Genomic DNA, 24,629 nt, shown 5'->3' with positions numbered 1-24,629 from the left:
AAGAGAAAAAGCAGAAACCAGAGAAAGAGGCTATGGATTATCAAAAGTTAGCTCAGAACTGACCAGTAATGGTCCGTGTATGAGATTATGATTAGGTTACACTAAACCAGACACAAACTCCTATCAATTGTGTTCATGAGGGCATAAGAGGAGAAATTGCTAACCTTATCCTCGCTAACTTTCCTGTATATATGTTCTCTCACAAAGAAATAAAACATAACCTGATGATACATACTAAAGCGAGATCTAATGTACAAAATGTGGTTGTGGTTTTTCAGTGTAAAGCGGTACATTTAAAGCAGGCAACAGCCATTACAGCTGAAGGGCTGCACATCTGATTTGAAAGGGTGCCATGTGTTGCAAAATCTTGCCCTGTGGCCTTGTGCAGGTTCAAACCTTGCTGTTCTTTACCGCCATGATTACAGAGCAGCTCGACTAATGTTCAGCCTTCGGGTAAAAGTCATCTCTCTGATGTAAAACTTTAAGACACCAGACAGGTGTTGTGTATGTCAAGTATACAACATTCTAAACATCTGCCCGTTAACTCATCAGGGGTCATTATTTTCATTAACTAACACTAAATCAGTTCATCTCTGTAATTCATTAAAAAATGTTAACATTTTTCACTATAGGAAAGCTGACATTTGAGAATTCTGGAGGGTATCTGTGAGATGATATGGCGAGGGTCTGATATACACGCTTTGATTTGGATCAGGCATAGAAAAACATCCACAGAATGACTATAGAGCACAACAGTCCCCACCCTTATTTTCAACAGTCATGGTTTGGGAAGTATTTTTCCTATTCATTTTTTCCAAAGTGATTTCAGAGTTCTAAGCCATGAACCAAACCAACAATCTCTGAAGTGAATTACAGCACTGCAAACTTGTTTATTTGAAACAATCATGTATTAGAAAATTAAGAATAATAAGGCAATGAACTACAATCCCATGAAGCATTGTGAATGATGACCTCGAATTAATTTTTTTTTGACTATAAGTATAGAAACAACATGTTCACATTTGATTAAAAAATATTCAGATATATGCAAACATATAGGCCCAAGTAGTTTGCCAGAGTAGGGAGCCCAACTCAGTATCATTCTGGAAGTGGAAGGTCACTGCAGAGCTCTCTCATCGCGGTTTGATTGCCTCGATTCTCTGATTGGTGTATTTTGACCCACTGGATCATTGGTAGTGTAAATTCTACACCAGGAAATCTGCCAATAAAACTTACTATTAAAAATTATTATAATTTTTTTTTAAATGATGGAATAATGTAGACTGATGGCTTCACCAGAAGCACATAAGCCTATCATCAATTAACAACCTCAGAGCTTGCAGTAGGTCTGTCTTTGAAGGTTTTTAAGTTATTGTTAATAATCAATTCCCCAATGGAAAAAAAAAAAAATTTATGGAATTTGTACTTCCAGAGCTAGACTGCTCTGTTGGACTGCAAAGAACTACACTTTGATTTGCAATTGTCTCTGTCATCGCTTAAGGCACTAAAATGCACTGAATTTTGTATTTATTTTTTTAAATAAAAAAATGAAAGCCTTAAAACTGTGCTATCCAGACTCCAGGCCACAGCCATGGTACACCATCAGCTGGTCACGTTTGTGTATGCCTCAGCTACTGCCCCTCCATTCCACATGATCTGCCTGGATGTGTGCTGCCAGAGTGCCAACAGGCCCAGTATCTATTGCAAGCCCTGCTCTGTTTTTAAGGCTAAGAGAAATAAACAGTCAGTCAGCCAGCCAAAACCACAGCAACACAAGTGCTGCTCTTGCCAACAAGGGCTGCTGGCTAAATGCAAACTAGCCGCTGCAATTCTGTGTTTCACCAGCAGGCTTGCCATGATGTCTTGAGTTCAGTAAAACCCCCAATCCTCTGTGAGCCTTGGTTAACCAATGGAGCAGGGCAGTTCTTGTTTCCTTTTACTCTTTCCCTCTGTAACTCTTCTTCCGGAATCCCTCTTTTTCCACTCTCCATCCCCTCCCAACTGCAACCGGGCTGGGCTGTTGCTCCCTCCGGCACTGCGCTGTTCATGGGAAACAATAAAACGCCACATGCGTTTCCTTAGTTAGGGCTTCTACACTGCAGATCCACGTGAGGCTCATCAAGTCTCAGTCAGTACACTAGTTTACATGTGCAATTATATTCAAGCAACAGCGGGTTCTTGCATAGTCGAGCAACATTTGTCTTCATTCTGTCTAAGTACATATGACACAATGCATAATTGAATACTTGAAGGTTGTCAGCTGAGAAAGTGTTAAATATATGTCGCGCATTACCTCTGTCTTGCACACGCAACATGCAGAAGCCAGTTGTGGTCCGATTAACGTGTATATACTGGACGGCATCTAGCTACAATCGCATTATTTAGGTCTGTTAGTTCGACTTCGCAAAAAAACGGACAGGTATGATTTCATTCAGACTAAAGCAATTACATGACACGCTAAAAAGGCAAATATCTGTTTTACTGAAATTGTCACATTTAATGCATATTAACGAGATCAAGCTCTGTGTTAAAACAAAAGAGCTGTATTGGAATGTCATAAGAAGGGTGGTGAATAGCAAGTTAACAGTCTTCCAGTGGGGGAGGGAAAGCTGAAAGATCAGCCTGCCTGGTTTCATTCTGCTTGGTTTCCAGGCAGCCTTCAGAATGATGGAAAGCTTTTCAAACACTCCGTGATGGATGCCTCTTGAGGAACAGAGCGCTAGAGCCTCTCGCTGCGCAGAGGTAGCGGGGCATAGAGGTCAGGCAGGCGGAGGGCTTGAACCGCTCCTGATGGCCACAAATGTGCTCATGTTTGAAGGCCACTAAAGAACAAATCATATGGCACACTTCGGAAGGAATTAAAATAAAGCATAGCAGCACACAAGATACACCACTTACTCTGTGTCCCTTAAAGTATCCTACTCCTAAAAACATCAATTATTCAATGTCTCATGTTCTTATGCAAGCAAAGGAATGCATTCATCAATAAGCTGCCGTATGGCTTTAATTATTCTGGGGATTATCTGAAAGAGCAAGCCAGCAATTCATAGTACTTCAGTCAATGGCACTCTGGAGTCTTGTGATGGTCCAGATTTTTGTGCAGTTACCACAGATTTACTTTGCAAAGAGGAAACTATGATGGGTTAATGGATAAACCTTTAATAACAAGTATATTATGGTTACTTATGGACCATACGTGCCACATCTGAATGGGAGAAGCTTTATTCTGACGGGCATCATTACAAATATGAAACAATATGAAATATCTGCAGATCAGAACAACTCAAAGAGTGCATTCAAATCCAATCTCTCTTGAAGGTAAGGCTAATGTCACAACTGTACTACACCCTAAAATTTACCTTGACTACAACTGGAATAGCTTGAGAGGATTCTACTGGATCTTAGGACCTCCACTTGTCAATTGTGTTCATTTAGAGTGTTCCTCCCAAAGCTCTGAGGCTGAGCAAATGTGCTCCATGGATACATCACTGATTGTCTCCTTGCTCTCCATGCCCTTTTCAAGAGACATAGATACTTTGGCTGGTAGGACTGTTCTCCATAAGAAAGGGATGCTGAGCTGCAGAACAAATCATCCTTCAAACAAGCTTACATAAGATTAGCAATGTTGACACACCCTAACAATCACTGGATATCGTGATTCTAGACAGACTCTGGCCCCTTGAAATGTCACACTCGTGCTGCAAACACATACCATACTCTGTGAGAAGACACCAGCTCAAATGCAACATCATCTTTTGGCCTTGTACAAGCTAAGGTTGTGTGTGCATTCTCTACTGATATAGATGGTTTCTTATTGAAAATATTTTCCTTTATGTTCTACAGGTTTGATGGGATTTTAGAGAGAATTACATTTTTGATTCTTCAAAAAACTTTTTGAATATACACAATTGCTAACATGCAATAATCCACTACAATTTACATACAATATAATAATTTAACCCACTATCCTGTTTGGCAGGCACCAACATGTGAAGTAAAGCATTTCACTTTAAGAGTTAGATCAATTATTAACAACTGAGGTCCTGAGAGGTCCTTAATAAAAAAAATTGGATTGAAGTTATTGCACATGCAGAATGTTTAAGTTAATACCTCTTTTGTTATTCACTAAAAAATACCGAAAGTATGCCATCAAGATCAAGGTAATGCAGACTGGAAAAATCCCCTTCAAATGAAACCAGATTCATGATATCAGGCACGAAAATAAAAGATTGAGGTGCATTTACAGAGAATAAATCACAAATAAAGTCCTCAAAACCTAGTGAGCTGGTTACGTTAACGTTCCAACACGCCCATGATGCCTAAAATGCTGTCTAGATAGACAGCTCACTAGGTTTTGAGACACAGCCAACATGCTGGAAAATACCCACACTTGTATCAGCTGACGTGTAGTTGAGCTGTTGCCCCAGTAAGAGTTCCTCTGACCCCCAACCCCCCAAACATTAAGCCGTCGGTGGGAGGCACTCAAAATCAAATTGTCCGTATAATAATAGATCAGAGACTATGTTAAGGATAAGAGATTTTCCATTGGAGAAAACAAAAGGCCACCTACAGTGATTTGAGCCGCCCCAGTGCGGGTTCCTGAAGCCGCGGGCCGCTCCCGACACGAGGCCTTTATCCGGGATCAAACAGCCACGGTTCTGGTGGTAGTAATCCATGCTTAAAAACGGGTTCGTTCTAGGAGTCAGTCCAACAACGTCCACACTCTCGTACATCATGGAAGAACTACTAATAATCTCCCAAGAGTAAACGCCTCCTTCCTATAGTAGATTTCTTCAGTAAGTACTTAAAATGTTCGGTGTAAGTGGGAAATGACTGCTTAAACTGTGAAACTGTGGGTTAAAATAATAATAAAAATCCCCTTATCATAACATTGAAATAGGAGCGTCTCAATAACAAAAAAACAACAACAACAACAACAAAAAAAAAAACAATGCACTTTAGCAAGAATGCGTGCATAAAATAAGCAGTTAATCAGTGTGCAAGTCACTTCAGCAGAAGCTCGCGCTGACCACGGGGGATGAACTACATTCTTCAGATGTTAAAATCCTGGGCCAGTTGTTGCAACAACATGGTCACCGAGCTGTTGAAACTGTGGCTCTATATTAAACCTTATAATCGATGTAAAACTGTTACATGAGTATATGCGCTGTTCCACGCGCAGCCCGTGGAAATGTCCGAAAACTGAAGCGTATGTTCTGAAAAGTCTCCCAAACGCCCCCTTCGCCCAAAACGATACGTGTTCTAAATACTATTCGTTAACAGTCCGATGTTTTGATGCATATTTACGGTAGACACACAGTCCTCCGCATCGGCGCGCGCGAGAGAGAGCTCAGTCTCGTGAATAATCCCGTTGTAGGTTGCTGGTCAGACAGGGGAAGAACTTGCTCCAGTGTTTCCAGACCTGCGAAGACGCAATTTCAAAGTAATGTCTTCAAACAGCATCTTGTGTCGATCCCCTCGAATACTTCTGGGGAATTTCTCTTAAAAACAAAACAAAAGCGCTCTTCGATGGGGTGACTCTGATCCTCGCGCAGTTTCCAGGCTATCCCACACACCGCAGTTTTTGATGAGTGTCAGCAGCTGCGCACGAACTCCGCCCTCATCCACCCCCACTCAGACTGTGCCGCTGTCTCATTGGCTGTTGATAAACCTAATCAGTCTTGCAACATCTATCAACGAGAATCTGTCGCCATAACAAGGTAGTGTATAAAGTTTACGCATGTATACGTTTATCTATTTGACTGCTCCCCTCTTAACAGAAATTGTTTGTTAACAACCCGTGTAATGAATGGGTATGAAATAAAAAGGGGACAGGAGTTATTGTTTTCAAGTACTAAAAACAAAGTATATATATATATATATATATATATATATATATATATATATATATATATATATATATATATATATATATATATTAGTTGCTTATTCAACTTTGTGCAATTTTATGTCCCAGGCGTTTCATTTTATTAAAACGCACAGATTTTTGTTATATGAAGGTCACATTAAAACTGACATCATCTATTTTTTGGTACTTTTTTAAAAACGCTTTAACGTAGAGTTGGCTGTTGTCCCAGACCCAGACTTTCAATATTACACTATGAAAATGTATTATAAAGATGCAAATTATTACATGTTTAAAACTATGATCATCTAAACATTTCCACCACACCTTGCCACTATAAGTGTTTTCAAAAGTTAGTGTACTTGTTAACCAAGTCAACAAAAGTGTGAAGAGCATGCTTGAAATGAATGGATGTTTCAAAAAAACAAAGAAAAATAAATACCACTTTTATTATACTTCAATATTACTTTTCATATTGTTTTGGGGTGTCATTCCCAATCAAGCTGTAATTTCACCAAATTATGCAAAACGTGTGAAAATATTATTTGATTGTATGTATTTAGCTGTCCATTTCTGCATATCACGGCGCCATTTTGCAGTCCTCTTCCTTAATGTGGCAGCCCGTTTCAGCTTATCGCTGCCCGTTCGGCCCTGTTTCGTGGCTGGCCCACAGGGAAAAGTCCGGGTTCTCCCTATGGCCAGTCTGTCCCTGCAGCCATTTATGATTTATTTCATTTTTTGAAATAAATTAAATAGGCCTAATATGGCTGACTGCTTTGTCTAGCCAAGGCTAATTTCATACACTCAAAAAAATAATATTTTAGCCTAATCCAAATAAATACTGTTAAACGTCTTCTTAATGTGTGTTGCACATGTTTTGTAAAAGTTTTATACACAGTTCACAAAGTACTCAAATAAAGTACTACATTGTGTCTCTAAAGAGCAAATAATCATTGATTCCAAAACTGCTTTATCAATACAAAGTGAGGTAAACAACACATTGCAACACTATCTAGTTTCCCACCACAAAATCCATAGACACTCTCTGGTGAGTAGTGTTCATAACAAGGCAATGAACACTTGGGCTGCAGCCCTACAGCATCCATCAGTTCAACGCACCAAGGTTGCTACCATCCGCTGATGGCTCCATCCATCAGTGAAGCGACGTATTAGCCTCCCCTTATTTTCCGGCTTCAGTCCTCACATTTTTGTCCTTGACATGTAAGTACTATATTGATTTTTCACCCTCTAAAATATTAGCCTGCGCACAAAACGTTGCTCATTCAATAAATACATTTTTATTAATGGATAGTGCTTTTAATCCAAACAGACCCACATAATGCCTGCTATGAAATGGTCAGAAAAAATAAATGACTGGCTCTAAGGAATACTGCTTTACATATTTGCCACTTTACATTTTACACACTAGGCATAACACTTAGCAACACACCCACATACAATAGGCTAACTGACTTCAATACTATATAAACAGTAAACTGAAACACAGAATGGCACACTGAAAACTGACTCCACATCTCTAATTGATACTGTACCTCTGACTTTGCTAAATATTCCAGTATCAAGATTGCACAACATTTAAATAGCACTGAAGTGTAAAAAATCTGTCATTTTGCAGGGAACATAATTGTCTCAAAATTCAAGCAATGCCACATCTACCACTACATGCTATGTTTCTCTTTGACAAATGATGCCATTACATCAGTTTAATATATCTAACACTGTCTGGAATGCATTGAGAATTTCAAGAGCAGTGAATCCTGTGACAATTCAAAAGAACATCAAAGGTTTCTTAAGAAGTCATTGCCTTAAAACTCAAAAACAATCAGGGACAATGTAATAAGCTACATATACCATTGGAGGTAAATGAACTGAGATTCTCAATACTTTGACACAACAACAGTTGTGAAATGCAGTATATATGGGGGAAGGAGGGGGATGTATGGCGGCTATCAGGAATTCAAAGACTTTATTTGGCTTTAAGAGGAAATACATGAGCAAAACTGCTGGCAACCTGAAAATGTAAGGATATTTATTGCCCTCAATCAACATCCCCCACTTCACCTCCTCCAAATACGCATGAAAAAAGTTCCTTTATTTTCTATTAGGCTTAGCTTCTTATCAATGTTTCACAAGCATTGCATATATAATGTTTATGAGCAGATACATGTTCTGAGTGTAATTATCACAGAACATATAGCCCTGGGTCAGTGCATTCTCTGAGCACTTTTAATTGCTTATCATTATTCTGTCAGTCACATGACCCTGTTTGCCCCATAATGCTCTGCCTTGATGAACAGATGGGTGTTTGCATTCACTCACAATGCCTGTAATCTGCTAGAAGGTGGGGCCATCATTAAATACTGTTACAATGAGTGACTGCTCTGACCTTTTATGTTGTAGGACAGTATGGGTGTCCCACATAATAGTAACACAAAGGTCAAAAGACATACCAACTGAGGATCTGCATATTCTCAACAGCTTTTTGAACTTCGCTAGAACTCTAAAGGCTAGCTATATAAAAATGTATATGACAAAACGAACCATTTTAAATTTTCCTATAAAATAAGATCACAGGTATCTTTGTGACAAAACCTTGATCACAATCTCATGCACACCATTAATTCTTCTGTGAACCTTGCTGAAGCAGGTTGCTCAAACTTGGTTACATAAAAAGAGTGGCTATAGCACAGAAAGCCATAAGGCTGGGTATCATTATTAATCAAAAGTCATAGATCACTGTAAGTTATGGTGCAATATAAAAACATTAAGAGGTTTGTGCCTTACAACTGGTGTTTGTTCACACTGACTGCTACTATGTGCCAGCTGATGCTTATTGCTGTGGTGAACATATGGTGAGAATTAGCTACTGGGAACCACTCTTCCAGATGTGTAATGTTTGTGGTGAAGGCTACTGACTAGTCTGCCAGGCCGTTGATGATCCTGATTGCTCGAGCAGTCCTCTCTCATTACTGCTGGCTCAAGGTCAAGGATTAAGAGATGAAAATAGATACACCTCTTAACCCAGCACAAGCCATCCTTATGGTGAGTTGTTTGTTTATTTGATTGTGTGCATGTTGTGTAAGGGTGTGAGGGCAAGCATGTGATATATTAAAAGATTAAAAAATGCAATCCAATCCTTTTTTGCATCACAAGATTTTAATGCATCTCTATCTTCTTACAGTGACAAATTTGATTTGATTGCATTCTGATGGCAGGGTGATGGGGGCCAAGAATAGGTTGGGGCATGGACAGTCAAGTCCACGCCTGTGCATCCACTTCACCTGTCCCCTGACTATGCATCATAACACCCTATTGACCCACTGACCCCTAGTGACCCAAACAACAGATGAACAGCTCAATGACACATATGGCTGTATAGACAGTGCTTGTATGTTTGTTGCATACATGCAGTGTTTGTATAGGGTAAGCAGAGTATGTTCAGGGCCAACTATTTTGTCATTCTCTATGTATTTCTATAACAATATATTAGGGATGGATCATTAAGTCGACTAGTTCTACCACAAGCAGCTGGCAATTAGTGAGACTGAATACTAGATTGAATACTATCTAGATTTTTTCGTATATAGCCTATATATTTTTTAAATAATTTTAGTGTCAGTGCTTAAAAAGAATATTCCAGGTTCAATATAAGTTAAGCTCAATCGACAAAATTTGTGGCATAATGTTGATTACCACAAAAAGTAAGTTTGACTTGTGCCTCCTTTTCTTTAAAAAACAAGATAAAACTAAAAATCTTACTTCTTACTTACAGTAGGGCACTTACAATGGAAGTGAATGGTAACTGTAACCGTTAAAATACTGTTTCAAAAGTATAGCTACAAGACATCAATCTTAAACAGTAAGCTACAAAATCGCGTACTAATATTTTCTATGTGAAGTTATATCAAATTTTACAATTTTGTTGCCATGATGACATAATGGTGTAAACGCTAAAACCCTAAAATGACCATAAAAATTACAATTTAAACAGTGTTATAGCTCAAATTATTCACAAGTTTTAACAGAAGAATTTATCTTAGAGCTTTTATAAAATTATAAGCTTCACATTTCTGCCTTTAGGGTGCTTTCACATTGGCACTTTTGGTGCGCACTCGGGTTCGAATGACAAAGTTCAACTTGGATGATGGGAACGCTGTTTTCCGAACTTGAATGCACACCGCGAACCGCAACCGAGTCCATTTGAAAAGGTGGTCTGGGGTACGGTTCATATGTACTCTAGTTAAGTTTGCTGCTGACATGAACACAATCATACCAAATCACGAAATTGAACTGTAACATATTGTTACATATTATATTGACATATAATTTGTGTTGCAGGCTCCCAATCGCAGTTATTAAGGTAAAATAAATTTCTCAGAACTGCTCGTCTCCAAATAAATCACCTTCAGAGAGCAGCTCAAATTCATCATATCTCTTTCTTCGCATCCACGTGTTTGCGGCAGACAAAAGCTAACGTTCATCACTACACATTCAATGCATCCATGGCAGACAAACACAAGTGTTGTTATGTACATGTAAAATTTTGGTGGTAAATCCAAAGAGATGAATACATTATTAACACAGTGAAGTTGATGTCTTCTTGAGTTGTTACCTAGTTATAGTTGTAAACAGCTGCCACTTGTACTCATGTTGATGAAGCAACTTGTACTGAACCCCGAATATTTATTTTATTAGCATACTGACAGTATGCTGTACAAACTATTAAGGCTAGGGTATGTCAAAATTTACTCTTGTACGGAGTCTGTATTGACATGTTTGCATGCACAGTACGATTGCTTAGTGATACTCTGTAGTACAGTCAACGACAGGCGCATGTGCAGATAATGCGCACAGATGCAGACTGTCCGGGTGTCTAGAAAAACTGGGCTGCACATGGATAGTATGTGCGTACTGTGCTGATGACGAAATTTGCATCACACACACTGTAAGCAAGATGTGTACCACATGGAAAACCGTAAAAAAAAAGCTGGTAAAAAAGCTCAACTTTTAAAAATGCTTCTCAAGTGGGCCTGGGTAGCTCAGCGAGTACTGACGCTGACTACCACCCCTGGAGTCACGAGTTCGAATCCAGGGTGTGCTGAGTGACTCCAGCCAGGTCTACTAAGCAACCAAATTGGCCCGGTTGCTAGGGAGGGTAGAGTCACATGGGGTAACCTCCTCGTGGTCGCAATTAGTGGTTCTCACTCTCAATGGGGCGCGTGGTAAATTGTGCGTGGATCGTGGAGAGTAGCATGAGCCTCCACATGCGGAGTCTCCGCGTTGTCATGCACAACGAGCCACGTGATAAGATGTGCGGATTTAAGGTCTCAGAAGCGGATTGAGGTGAGTAATCGTGCCACCATGAGGACCTATTAAGTAGTGGGAATTGGGCATTCCAAATTGGAAAAAAAAAAAAAATGCTTCTCAAAACCCCTGTTTTCTGTTCCATTCCCTTTGGATCCATCTAGCTGTTTTTGAACACAAGAACATGTCTCATTTAAACGCCCCCTAAGGTCATGGTCAGGTGAAACCAAAACCAGCTTAATTATACAGGGCTTCCTAAAGACAAAACCCACAGTCAGTTTTGCACATTCCTGCAACAGTATATACTGTATGCTGCATGTGTGCAATGAAATGTAAAAAAAAAAAAAAAATCCTGAACCTCCGGGGGGTTTCCAGGGACGCCATGCGAGAAGCAGACGTGTGAGACACGAGCTCTGTGAATTTTGCTAGTTTTTTAATTATTTTCATGTTATAATCTGGTGAGATTCGATATACCCAATTACATACTTGCTCCTTGAGGTAAACACAGCAAAAAAGTCTACATCCTCAGACTCTGGAGACATTAAAAGACACTTACGTGTTGAAGCTGAGGACTCTGGCGGGACTGCGAGACGGGGACTCGATTTGGACGGCACGTCGGTAGACGAAATTCAGCATCAACTGTCCAACATGTCGGTGATGCTGACGAAGGTTGTTGCTGACTTGGAAGATCTCGCTGTAATACGTCGATCGATTACGGCGATGGAAACAAAATTCTCTGAGTTGTTTACAAGAGTGACAGAAGTTGAAAAACTAATCGATTATCTTGAGTCATCGGAAAGGGAATTATCCGCTAATCCACCCGTGTTCAAAACAGATTTGGAATTAATTTAGGAAAAACTGGAATATTTTGAAAATATGAGCCGAAGGAATAACATACGAATTGTTGGAATTCCTGAGCATGAAGAGGGCAGAGATATGGTGAAATTCCTGGCTCGCAGATCTGCTGAGGGAGATAGGCCCCGATCGATTTTGGCCAAATTTCTGAGATCATCCGATAAAGATCTGGTGTTGCGCCAGGCGAGGAGCAAAGGAAAGCTTTCTTGGAAGAACCATAATATTTTCTTATTCCCGGACTTTGCGAATTCGACAAGAGAGAAACGCTATCAGTTCAAGGAATGTAAGAAACTCTTACACCAGCAGAAGATCACTTTTGCAATGATGTTCCAGGCCAAACTGAGAATAGAAACGAAGAATGGTCGCAAAGTATTTACATGTCCAAAACAGGCACTCTCTTTCATAAATACATTGGAGTGAGTAAGCCATTTGATGTTTCTTATATTAGTGGACTGACTCGTGGTTCAGGTACTCTGTTATCTGAGGAAGCTGGGTGCCATTTTTGTTTCTTTTTGCGCTGGCTCTGCCTAGCGGCTGGAGTTTGTTTTGTGGCATGATTCCAAGAAACTGCATTGACGGAAGATCTTTTTTACACTGAAGTTTCTGGCAAGATCGAGAATGGACACTTTGGATGACCACAAAATATCTACATGTTCACATAAAGGACGTCTTTTATAAAGTTGACGGGCTGAGTAAGTTATGGTGTATTTTTTAAAATTTTTATTATTTTATTTTTTTGTGGCCTCTGAGTTAGTTTGGCTCTTGATCATCTGAGGAACCGGGATGCCGGTTTTGTTTTTCGTGCTGGCTCCGCCTAGCGGCTGGAGCTTGTTCTGTTGAATATCACTCCTTTGGAACAGCTGTGGATAAATCTGTTTGTCCTTTGTGCTTATTCCTCCTGCTGGCTGGAGTCTGTTTTGTTGAGTATTTTTACGGGACATTGGAATGATTATGTCATCCGCTGAACTCATAACAGCTGGCTCACTGAACAATTGCTTGTCTGTCCGAGGAAACTGAACAGCTTTATATCAGCTGGAGTTTATTTTGTGGAGGAACACACCTTCGAGACGGTTCTGTGAATGAGTCAACATGTTTTTTCTTTTATTCTGCCTGTTGGCTGGGGTCTGTTTTACAAAGTATTTTCTGTTATGTAATTTTGCCTTACAAAATTTGTATAGAAGCACCGGACTTGAGCAATCCGATGGCAAAGTTGTCGCGGGGGCTCTCGTAGGTGTACAAGGACTCTGAGTTTTATGGGATTAACGCCGATTGGTGCTGTCATGCGCGGGGTTAATGCGCACGTTTTTCTTTTTTCTGTTTGTTTTGATCGGGGGGAAGTTCAGGGTTTGATTGTTGCATTAATGGGGAATGTGGTCTGTGTAATCTTGTTTTTGACACACAATTTATTTATTTTTATTATATCAATATGTCAAATGTTAATATGAATAAGTTGTCTCTCTCCACATGGAATGTGAATGGGTTGGGGCACCCCATAAAAAGAAGGAAGGTTATTTCTTTTCTTAAACGTAAGAAATATGATATTGTGTTTCTTCAAGAAACACATCTTTCCCCACAGGAAGCTGAAAAATTTGGGAAGATATGGGGTGGACATGTTTTCTTTAGTGTTGGCTCAAGTAAGAGTAGGGGAGTCATTATATTGATTAATAACCATCTACAATTCAAATTTCTCAAACAGATTAAAGATAAATTAGGAAGATTATTGTTTTAGCTGAAATTCAGGGGCAAAGGTTGATTTTGGCTAATATTTATGCGCCTAATGCTGATGATCGGGGCTTTTTTATAGATCATGAAGGGATGTTGCAAGCCGCTGGCACCCCTCATGATATAATATTGGGAGGAGACTTTAATCTTTTGATGGACTCAGTCCTTGATCATAGTGAAGCAAAAGTGTGTAAGCCCCCTAGCGCAACGGTGACACTTCACAAGATGTGTAAAAATCTTGGTCTTGCAGATATTTGGCGACATTTGAACCCATATGGTAGGGACTATACAATTTTTTCATCAGTCCATAAGATTTATTCTAGAATAGATTTATTTTTGATATCTTTGAAGTCCCTCATTTCATCTGTTGTGGATTGCTCAATTGGAAACATCTTAGTCTCAGATCACACCCTGGTGAGTTTGGAGATGTTGCCATATACGGAGAAAAATAAATCATATAGTTGCCACTTTAACGTATCCCTTTTGCAAAATCCTGATTTCCAATAAATGTTAAAGACTGAAATCAGTGTTTATATGGAGACTAACTGTTCCTCAGTATCCTCTGTGGGTGTGGCTTGGGAGGTACTTAAGGCAGTTCTTAGGGGTCGGATCATACAGTATGCCTCATTCACCAAAAAATCCAAAGCACGAGAACTTGTGGAGTTGGAAGAGAATATTAAAAGTGCAGAGGCAGAGCTGAAGCGCAGAATGTCGTCTGATGGCCTCAGAGAATTGACTAGATTGAAATACAGATATAATGCTATTTTGTTGCAGAAAGTGGAGTTTTGGTTATTCAGGGCAAAACAGTCATACTTTGAGTCGGGGGACAAAGCAGGGAAGCTTTTGGCTAGATATATAAAGCAGAGAGAGTCTTTTTCTACTATTCCCTCAGTGAAATCTGCTGGTGGTGAAATATTTACCTCGGCCACTGATATTAATAATGCTTTTAAAGAATTCTATATTGATCTTTATAGTTCTACGTCTTTGTCTACTGATGAAGATATTAGAAACTTTGTGGAACCATTAAAACTTCCCAAACTGACAACTGAGCAAAGAAATTGTCTTGATTCTGAGATAAACTTGGAGGAACTTGATGAGGTAATTAAGGCCTTACCTACAGGCAAAGCTCCGGGGCCAGATGGTTTTGCTGCTGAATTTGTAGATCTTATGCTACAGAACTTGCTCCACTTTTGTTAGAAGTTTATACAGAATCATCAAAGAATGGAAAGCTTCCTCCAACCATGACACAAGCCCGGATCAGTCTGATTCTTAAAAAGGACAAAGATCAAAGTGAGTGTAAACGTTACCGTCAAATTTCCCTGATCCAGTTAGATGTAAAAATGTTGTCAAAAATTTTGGCTAATCGATTAAGTAAAGTTATGACATCACTTATATATATATAGTACAGGTGGGGTTTATTCGGGGCCATAGCTCTTCTGATAACATTAGGTGTCTCATCAATATCATGTGGTCAGTAGCGAATGCACAATCTCCGGCCGCTGCCATCTCACTTGACACAGAAAAGGCGTTTGATATGGTAGAATGGGATTATCTTTTTAAGGTTTTGGAAATATACGGGTTCAGGAGTACGTTTATTGGATGGATTAAGTTTATAGACACCCAGTAGTGTCGGTACAAACAAATGAACTAATTTCAGATTATTTTACTTTACCTCTTTCCCCATTATTGTTCTGTCTTGCCCTGGAACCATTAGCAACTACGATAAGAAAGGAGGATGATTTTCCAGGGGTGGTGGCGGGAGGTATGGTGCATAAACTCTTGCTTTACGCAGATGATATTCTATTATTTGTCTCTGACCCCAGTAGATCTATGCCTTGCCTCCACAGAATTATTAATTCATTTTCTAAGTTTTCAGGATATAGAGTCAATTGGTCTAAATCCGAAGCTTTGGCTCTGACAGGGTACTGCCCAGAAACGGCTTTCCAGCCGGGTGCTTTCCAGTGGCCCAAACAGGGCATTAAGTATTTGGGTATTTTATTTCCAGCAAATTTGTGTGATTTAGTTAGAGTTAATTTTGACCCCTTAATAAAATGGTTTTCGAGTGATGTGGGCAGGTGGGCTTCATTACATTTATCTATGATTGGGAAGGTTAATGTTATTAAAATGAATTGTATTCTAAAATTCAATTACTTACTGCAGTCTCTCCCTGTAGATGTCCCCCTCTCTTATTTCAAGCAATATGATAGCATAGCAAAGTCTTTCATTTGGAATGGTAAGCATCCCAAATTACATTTCAATAAGTTACATAGGCCAATTGACAAAGGTGGGCTAGGCCTACCCAAGATTTTATTTTATTATTATGCATTCAGTCTCAGACATTTGGCTCATTGGTCGCTTCCACCTGGTTCTGTATAGAACAGGAAGTTCTTGCCGCTATTTTGCCACTGCAGAGCCTTTCTATTAAAATTAATCGGAGAAGCTAAAGTACATCCCGTTATCTCACACTTGAACTCGGTATGGACTAAAGTGTCCAGACTGTTTAATTCTGACATTTTTTTAAATGTTGCCTCGAGCATATGGCTGAACCCCAAACTATGCATCAACAAGTCCCCTTTTTGCTGGTCAGAGTGGATTGGAAGGGGGGTTACTACACTCGGTGACCTGTATGAGAATGGAGTGTTGAGATCCTTTCAAAATTTGGTTCAACTTTTTGGGATTCCTAGATCTCAATTCTATAAGTATTTACAGCTGCGCCACCTGCTCTGTACTGTTTTTGGGAGTGGTTTACACCCTCCTAAAGCGGCAGACACTCTGGGAGAGGTGATTACTGCTTTTGGAAAAGGTCATGAGGCATCGGTGTATTACTCCCTACTAATTCAGAGTCTGGGAGACGGAACTTCAACTTCTCTTAAGAGATTATGGGAGAAAGATCTAAATTTGGTATTGGAGGAGGGACAATGGGCTGAGATTCTAAAAAATGTCAAATCTGCATCTAGAGACACAAGGGTTCGTCTCATGCAATTTAAGATTTTACATAGAGTCTATTGGACCCCCTCTAGATTGCATAGGCTTGGTCTTAAAGACACACCCACCTCCTGTCAATTAGAAGATGGAGACACAACCCATGTCTTTTGGGGATGTGTTAAGATGCAGGAATTTTGGATGAGGATTCAGAGTTTTATGTGCGAGGTTTTGGCCTCTCAAATTTTATTTTGCCCCAGACTCTGTATCTTGGGAGATGGGGCAGTCATTAATTTGGAGAATAAGCATGTGAAAAACTGGGTCCTATCTAGTGTTATGATCGCCAGACAGATCACTTTGAGGAGTTGGAAGTCGGCTGGAGCGCCCCCTTTTCAGGAGTGGTGTTCAGAGATGGCCAGAGTGGCAGCTCTTGAGGAGGGGGTATCCAGAAGACTGGAGAGTCTGGACATGTTTGCGAAGAAGTGGGGCAGATATCTGTCTTTTTTGGAGGGCTCTCAGGGAGGGACAGTGGAGAGAGAGGTGTAGGGGTTTTATGTGTGTGATTGTTTTATTTATTTTTATTTTTTTATTTTTTATTAATTAATTAATTAATTAATTAATTAATTTTTGTTGTGTGTCTATGGTTGTGTGACCACTGGGGTGTTGTTGGGGGTCGGGTGGGGGATTGGGGGGGGAGGGGGGGGTAGTGGGGGTTGTATATTGATTCTGTATATGTGTGTTCTGCTATGTATATATTTAATGGATGAATCAATAAAAAAATGTTAATTGGAATTCTTTTTAATTTTTTTATTATCATCAAACAGATCATACACTACATTCTACTAAATAATTTTTCATATAATAGCTCTAAACATGTCATTGTGAGTCTTTTCCTAATGATCTGCGATGCATAGTGACTGATATGATGCATTTTCTTTCTTTTCACTAGTAATGGCCTGAGCGCAGATTGAGTGTAAAAGGGAAATGTGCCAAGCTGGTTCAAATGTTAATGTTCCATCTGAAATCCCCAGCTTAGCCAGCAGGTTGGAGAACAAAAGCCCCATAGAGGTGCAGCTTGCGGAGTCTGGACATGACAAATGCTGCTGAGACCAGGGCAGCGGTTGCTGTGGAGCTCTGTGGAGGGAAAAGCAGGGGCAGTGGAATGATCTACCAAACCCCAGCCTCATTGAGGGTATCGCACTGGGGGGCAGTGGGGGTCACCCCATCATCATCACCATTTCAAAGAGGCTAAGAGTGAGGTGGAGCAGTGTATGGGGAGGGGGTGGTTTGTTGACCCCAACCACTGTCCCTGGACTACTCCATCTTCTGAGGATGTAATGGCATGAAAAGAAGCCCCATTATCTCTCCTCATGGCCACGACAGGGAAGAAGCGAGAGATACTGAGGAGGCGAGAGACAGATAGGGGTTCTCTCTAAACAGGGCCATTACCTTGACACCCCCTAGAGGAAAGACCCTCACCCCTGACACTCTCACTCTTCTCATTCCAACTCACTTTCACATGGACACACACTCGCAGAAACCCAGAGGGACTGCTCTGTGATAGTAGGTCCACGCCAGGAAGAATTTGGTATACTGTATACAAGGCCAAAAACAAAGGCCAGCGATTTCTCCATTTAAGAGATAAAGTTGTGATTCCTCACACACACACACCTCGGCAGACAAAACCCAGCCAGCCTTCCAGGCCACCAGTTCTCTATCTTATCAAAGCCTACCCACTCCCCATGGAGGACCCCATATCAGTACACATAAGAACATCAAGCAGCCTTTGTGATACTGCTCAGTCTTTACTGCCAGTGGCTTAAGCCTAAGTCCCATGCATATCAAAAAGCCCTGAATGTGCAGGCCTGCTTTGCATATAGATACCGAGCCTATTGACATATCGATTCTCCTGGCCAAGGACTCATGAAAGCAGGTGACGCAAATCCCCCATTTAATCAACGAAAGCCCCCTAAAGCAGTCTGAACTCGGAACAAGAGCTAGTCAGTTTGCTACAGTACTCTCACAATGGCCTGGCAAATGTGCCATTATGACTTGTTTGACCCTCCTCTCCAAGTGCACTGACCACTTTGAGAGGGTAATTAACCCATCTTTCCCCCTCCCCTTGATACATTTACAATAGAGGCACAGCATTCCTCAAGCTCCGTCATGCACTTGTGCTTGGCAAGAGAGGCAGATGGGGGCCGTGAGCAGGATGTGAGGATGTTGACCGGGTCTTGATGTGCATTTGAGAGTCTCAGTGTTTCAGAAAAACCTAGAGAGTTGTTTCGAAGTGAAATTGAGGTAGACGTATTTAAAAGAAAAACTACTGACATGTCATATATTGTAATACTCTTAAAGATTTTCAAAATTGAAGAAAAGGTTCTTCAATGTTTTTTGCTGCACCTTATATTTTCAAGAACCATTTCTGCTGTACAGGGTTCTTCAGACCATGTACACTAATCCTTTTAAGTTTGAAACCTCTGTTTTCAGTTTCCTAACACCATCGGTTTCCAGTATGCGGTCATGGAGAATGCTTTCATAAGTCTGGAGGAAAATGCTGTTTCAGTGTGGATGAGATGTGTAATCATAGCTAAATCAATGCATTTTCAATAGAAAATGTATACATGTAGACATGGCCTCAGTTTCAGTGTGGTTCTTTGGAGATTCAGAAATCTTAATGTCTTATAGACGTTAGTTAAGGAAGTAGCCTTGTTTTCAGTTGAGAAAATGTTTATATGGCGTCTACACTGAGTAAGGCCACGTCCATTGGTTGAAAACTTTGTTTTCAAAGTATGTGGTACTAGGTGTCGTTTTCAAATTTCTCTGTTTTCGTTGGAGTAAACTGTTGTTCCTGTGTTGATGAGAGACATAAATAAATGTTGCAAAATCAATGCAGTTTTCAACCAAAAAACTTATTAGTGTGGATGTGGCTTATGGTCTATAGGTTATTTGATTCAGTGTATTGCTTTCTGGGTTCAATTAATCATCAATTAATCATTAACTGCATATAAATAGGGAGTATTACAACTTTATTTTGACAGACAAAGCACCCTTTTTTTCTTTGTTACATTGAAATTATAAGGTGAACATTACATTGCATTAATTCATCTGTAACACAGGCAGTGGTGCATGCTAACGTAACCCACACAGTTTCTGACAGTCTGCTATAAAGAGATCTCTCCGTTTCAAGTCTACTTCTTGCATGCAGAATATGCAGCACCTCCTCTAATCCAGTTCTCTGAGGGAAATGAAAGGGGGAAAAGGAGGAGGAAGATGAAAGACGGCTGGGTAGTTACGATGGATTACAGGCTCAGAGAGGCAGTGGTAGAGGCCAGTGGACTGATAATATTTAACCAGACCCGGGTGGACCATCTGGAACGAGCCCCCCTTTCCTTCATCAACAGTCCAACTTTCACATCTGGGTCCTCCTCTGACAGAATAACTCACTTTTAGTTTCAAACGATTGATGCTGTTTTGCGTTATTTGGAAAAAAAAAAAAAAGCATATTAAACAACCTCCCCTATCTCATGCAAAACAACGAAAACTCTACATCATTTAATTGACTACACTCTTGAAATGGATTCATATAATTGTGTACATGGACAGGAAAAAAACACACAGACCCCCGGCCCAATTGGCCAGCCTATCTGGTCCCCATTCCAAGAGCCACTGCACTTCCAGTCTCCAAACTGTGGTCTAAGAAAACAAGCATACTGTAACTCCAAAAGAGCTTCAGTGTACTTCAGCAAACCCAATTTCTTCTAGAACAGACAAAAGTTTGATTGGAGAATATGTGCACTATTTTTGACCTAGACGTTGCATGTTACTCAAGTCTACCTCTTAACAAGAGTTATGGCCTATTGTCATTGCCTTTTAACCTTCATTTCTAACAATTATGTAAAAAAAAGTAGTGGGCATCACCATTAAAAATAGATTTGACAAATAGATTAGCCAATCCCCATTTCAAAAGTTCTGAAGGTCCTGAATAAGTAATTTAATCATGAGCTAAATTACTTGAGCACATCAAACACACGCTAATGCATTTTCTATGCAATTTTTCTTTTGTACTGATATTGAGTACTGATATATAAAAAAAAAATAAAATAAAATAAAAAAAAGCTGCTAACATTAACATTGACAAATGAAATAGTTCAAAGAATGGAAATGTGGTAGGGAAGAAATGTTGGAAAATGGAAAGGTTTTAAACCTTAAATACCCCATTAAATCCCACCCCCTTTCGAGTTTTGTGTTTTTTTTCTTTTGTCCATGCACAGTAAAAAAACATTCCCGTTGTTTTTACAAAATGCAATAAACATTAAATAAACAACATAAACTATAACACAGAACACCCCAATGTACATAACTGATATTAAAAATAAGAAGAAACAACTATTCCCATAAAATATAATGAAATGTAATGGGTCACGCAGGGAATTCTGGGAATGATCGATTACTGTTTTTTACTGCAATATTAACAATAATTTAATTATTAACAATACGTTTACTCTCTTTTTAAGCATAATATAAATTTTAACCATAAATGTTTCAGGAAAATCATACTTTTTACATCTAAAAAAATTTAATTTTTACAACATTTTACCATAAAACTACATGTATTGTCTTTTTAAATATATAAAAAAATGTTAACGGATATTTTACAGTAACTACTCGTTAACTAATTTAAGTTTTTTTACTGTAGCATTTTTACAGTGTGCTATTAGCTTTGAAGCCATCTATATCCTAATGTTCTCTTAAAAAACGTGGCCAAAAAATAAAGATATATGCTTTTTAAATTTACAGTATTTCTCTTTCAGGAAAACAGACCAAAAATGTTGGTGAGTAATCTTTCACTACACATATTTTTGTCCAAAAATGCCTCTCCCCTGCAACAGACCATCAAGTACAATAGCAAATCATGGTTCATGGCTGTGGTGTAAACTAAAGCCTATTGGTTATTTAAGACAAGGGACAAGCCCTTCTATATGTCCTGCCCAAACTTCCTGTTTTAATAGGAAATACATCACAACAGAAAAAGACAAAAAAACAAAAACAAAACTATACTCGTCAAATTATTTAATGTGGTCTTTAATACACTTTAAAAAGTCTCCCAATCTTATTAAAGGTGAAACCTAAAAGTCTTTTACTGATTAAAAAGTTGCTCTGTTCTGTTTGGGTACAACAACTAACAGTTTGATCGCCTCTTGCAAAACCCGTCTCTACATTACCTTCAGTAATGCAGATCTGTACTATCAGGGTGAGAGGACAATTGTGTTCATATTGTAGCTTTTCAAGATAATCTGGTTACACAATAGCATCAGTTCAGGATCTATGAATGAGTATAAGGCTTAATTAATTTAAAGACCCGGAAATATATATCATGTTCATAAGAGCTCTGATTCAAATATGTTTTACATGATTCACTTTACAACAGTACCACCTTCATACCTTATGAATTCTCAGCTAATTATAAATGGAAAAATAAAGCGAAAGCCAAAAACAAAAACATTAACGTTCCCCATTCCGTCTGCCGTACACCCTCCATGCCAGAAGCAAAACACTCCTCTAAATGTCAGTACACCATTTTGTTTGTCTTCAAGCCAAGGCACTGAGATCAAAAAGTGCTTAGCTCAACAAATTTTTGCTGAGGCGTTTCCCCTCTCTTCCTTCTAGTTTTTTTAAGTTTCAGATTTCTTGACTTTTAGTAAACCTAATGCCTAAAGGAATAGTTCAGCCAAAAATGTAAAATTCTGTCATCATTTACACGCCCTCATGTCATTCTACACCCACATAACTAACTTAAGCGGTAGGACAAAACACAAAAGGAGATGTTTGAAATGAATATTGCTCTCCATGATTTTAATATGATGATTGTTGATAGAAAGAGTCTAAAAGAGTCACAAAAGTCCATGCACCACATTCAAAGTCATCTGTAGGCATACAATAGGTTTTGGTAAGAAACAACCCAACATGTAAGTCATTTTTCAGTGAAAATCTTGATGTCCGTTGCACATTTATTATCAGAATGAGAAAAGCTTGTTCACAGTGGCTCTCATGTTCACATAAGAACTTGCATTGTTTAGTGCTAAAAACAACACAAGTTGTCATATAAACGCATGTCACAAGCTTCTCACTGGCACACAAAGTGCAATGGATGTCAAGATTTTTTAACTTAATTACCAAGTAATTAAAATAATTTAGTAAATGACTAAAAATTTTTATGATACTTTTGGGTCCTTTTTAATCTTTAATGCATGGCACTATCCACTGCAATTGTATTGAAAAGCCAGATCGAGATATGAATGAAAACATCTTCTTTCTTGTTCCACATAAGACAGTGAGTACTGGTTTGGAATGACATGAGTGAGAGTAAATGATGAATATTTTCATCTATCCCTTTAACACTACATTACTTGCTCAGCAAAACAAAGTAGCAGAAAGGTCAAACTCCAATACACATTTCAACACATCTGACACTTAAATGATACATCAGTCTTCAGAGAAACTTACTAACAAAATTGCAAAACCAGATTATTAGCACACTCATGACACAATCCGTTGGCCACGTACCAGTATGTTATCAAAGACGAGCTTGATGCAGGGCCGTTTCTAGCTATAAGTGGTATAGGCAGTTGCTTATGGCTCCCGAGCCACCAGGAGGCCCAGCAAAACAAGGTAGTTTTTTAAATATATTTTTTTATTTAAACTTTTTTGTATATAGTTATTTATTGTTGTTTATAGTCATTTATTGTTAATTAGTGTAGTTTATAGTAAGATTTCACTTAGGGCCCCCTAAGTAAGATTTTGCTTAGGGCCCCCATATGCTCAGACACAGCCCAGTCTTGATGTGATACAGCTCAATACATAAAGCACACAAGAGTTTCAAGAAACGACAGAGCACTTGGACAAAAGCCATATACATGTGTACTTATGAGTGTTGTTGTTCCTGTGATTATGTGATGTAATCAAGAGTTTTAGTACAATCTATGACTTGGTGACAATTCCTCAACTGAACTGCTAATTTCTATATCTAGCTTTGCAAAACACAAAAGATTTATCAGTTTCTAATGAGAACATTATTCTGCTGACTCATTCATATATGTACCTTTGTTATTTGTAAACAAGTTTACTGATATTATTGGTACATAGGAAAATATCCTTAGATATCCAATCATTATTAATGATGCCATGAAATGGCTTGATGAGCACAGTTTTCTTTCCTGTGCTGGCATATGTACCACTGAAGTAGGAAGTCTGGCTAGGACATTTCGAAGACTTGCCCCCATTTTTAAATAGCCAATAGGATTAATTACATTACATTCACCAACAGTGATTTGCAACTTGCTAGTTGGTTGTAGGTAGTATTGGGGGAGGGGCATTGTGGAGAGCATCTGATTGGACCAAAATCTGTGTATAGTGCAAGATTTAGCCTTTTTTCCCCTCAATTTGTCAGGAGTCCACTAGCATTTAGATGGCTTTAAAACTAATAGACATGGACCAAAAGCCACAAAACTCCAGTGTTGAATTAATGGAGTCTTTAACCACTAATACAATCAACATAAGGCCCATTCTCTGTCAAATGTCTAAAATGTAATGTTTGGCTCTCTAGATGACTTGAGAAAAAAAAAAAAAAAAAAGAAAATTGGCAAGGCATTTTGTATAATTTTTTTTTCAACAATTCCTAATTGTCAACCCTCCCTTCATAGAAGAAAGAACAGCCATTGTCAGCTGTGACAGGACAGAGTACAATATCAAAGCAGATATGCTAATAGCATCTCTCGGACACAATTAGCAAAAAGGAACCCGCTCTATGTGCCACAAATGATTAGCAAATGAACTTTTCCTTTTGGAGTAGACGAAAGAGGCAGCTTATTAATCCCTTCTTCCTCTGTGCCAGCCTCCTGAATCAGTTCTTTCTAGTGCATTCCAGTGAGCTGGTGGA

General features: G+C 39.1%; 1 protein-coding gene across 3 annotated transcripts in view; it reads right to left on the bottom strand.

Moving 5' to 3' along the window:
• Positions 1–24,629, bottom strand: part of rarab (retinoic acid receptor, alpha b) — a 225,960-nt gene that overhangs the window by 52,820 nt on the left and 148,511 nt on the right. The window contains exon 1 of one of the 3 annotated variants that reach the window (XM_051713257.1): positions 4,571–5,581. The exons of the other annotated variants lie outside the window; for them this stretch is intronic. Within the exon in view, the coding sequence (XP_051569217.1) occupies positions 4,571–4,736 (166 nt within the window). The 5' untranslated portion in view covers positions 4,737–5,581. Of the gene's footprint in view, positions 1–4,570; positions 5,582–24,629 lie in introns of those variants that run through there. 3 annotated transcript variants of the gene reach the window in all.

Source organism: Myxocyprinus asiaticus, chromosome 13 (assembly GCF_019703515.2).
Source record: "Myxocyprinus asiaticus isolate MX2 ecotype Aquarium Trade chromosome 13, UBuf_Myxa_2, whole genome shotgun sequence".
NCBI classification, from domain to species: Eukaryota; Metazoa; Chordata; class Actinopteri; order Cypriniformes; family Catostomidae; genus Myxocyprinus; species Myxocyprinus asiaticus.
The sequence above is the reverse complement of the archived record's forward strand: the minus strand, read 5'-3'. Positions and strand labels throughout refer to the sequence as shown.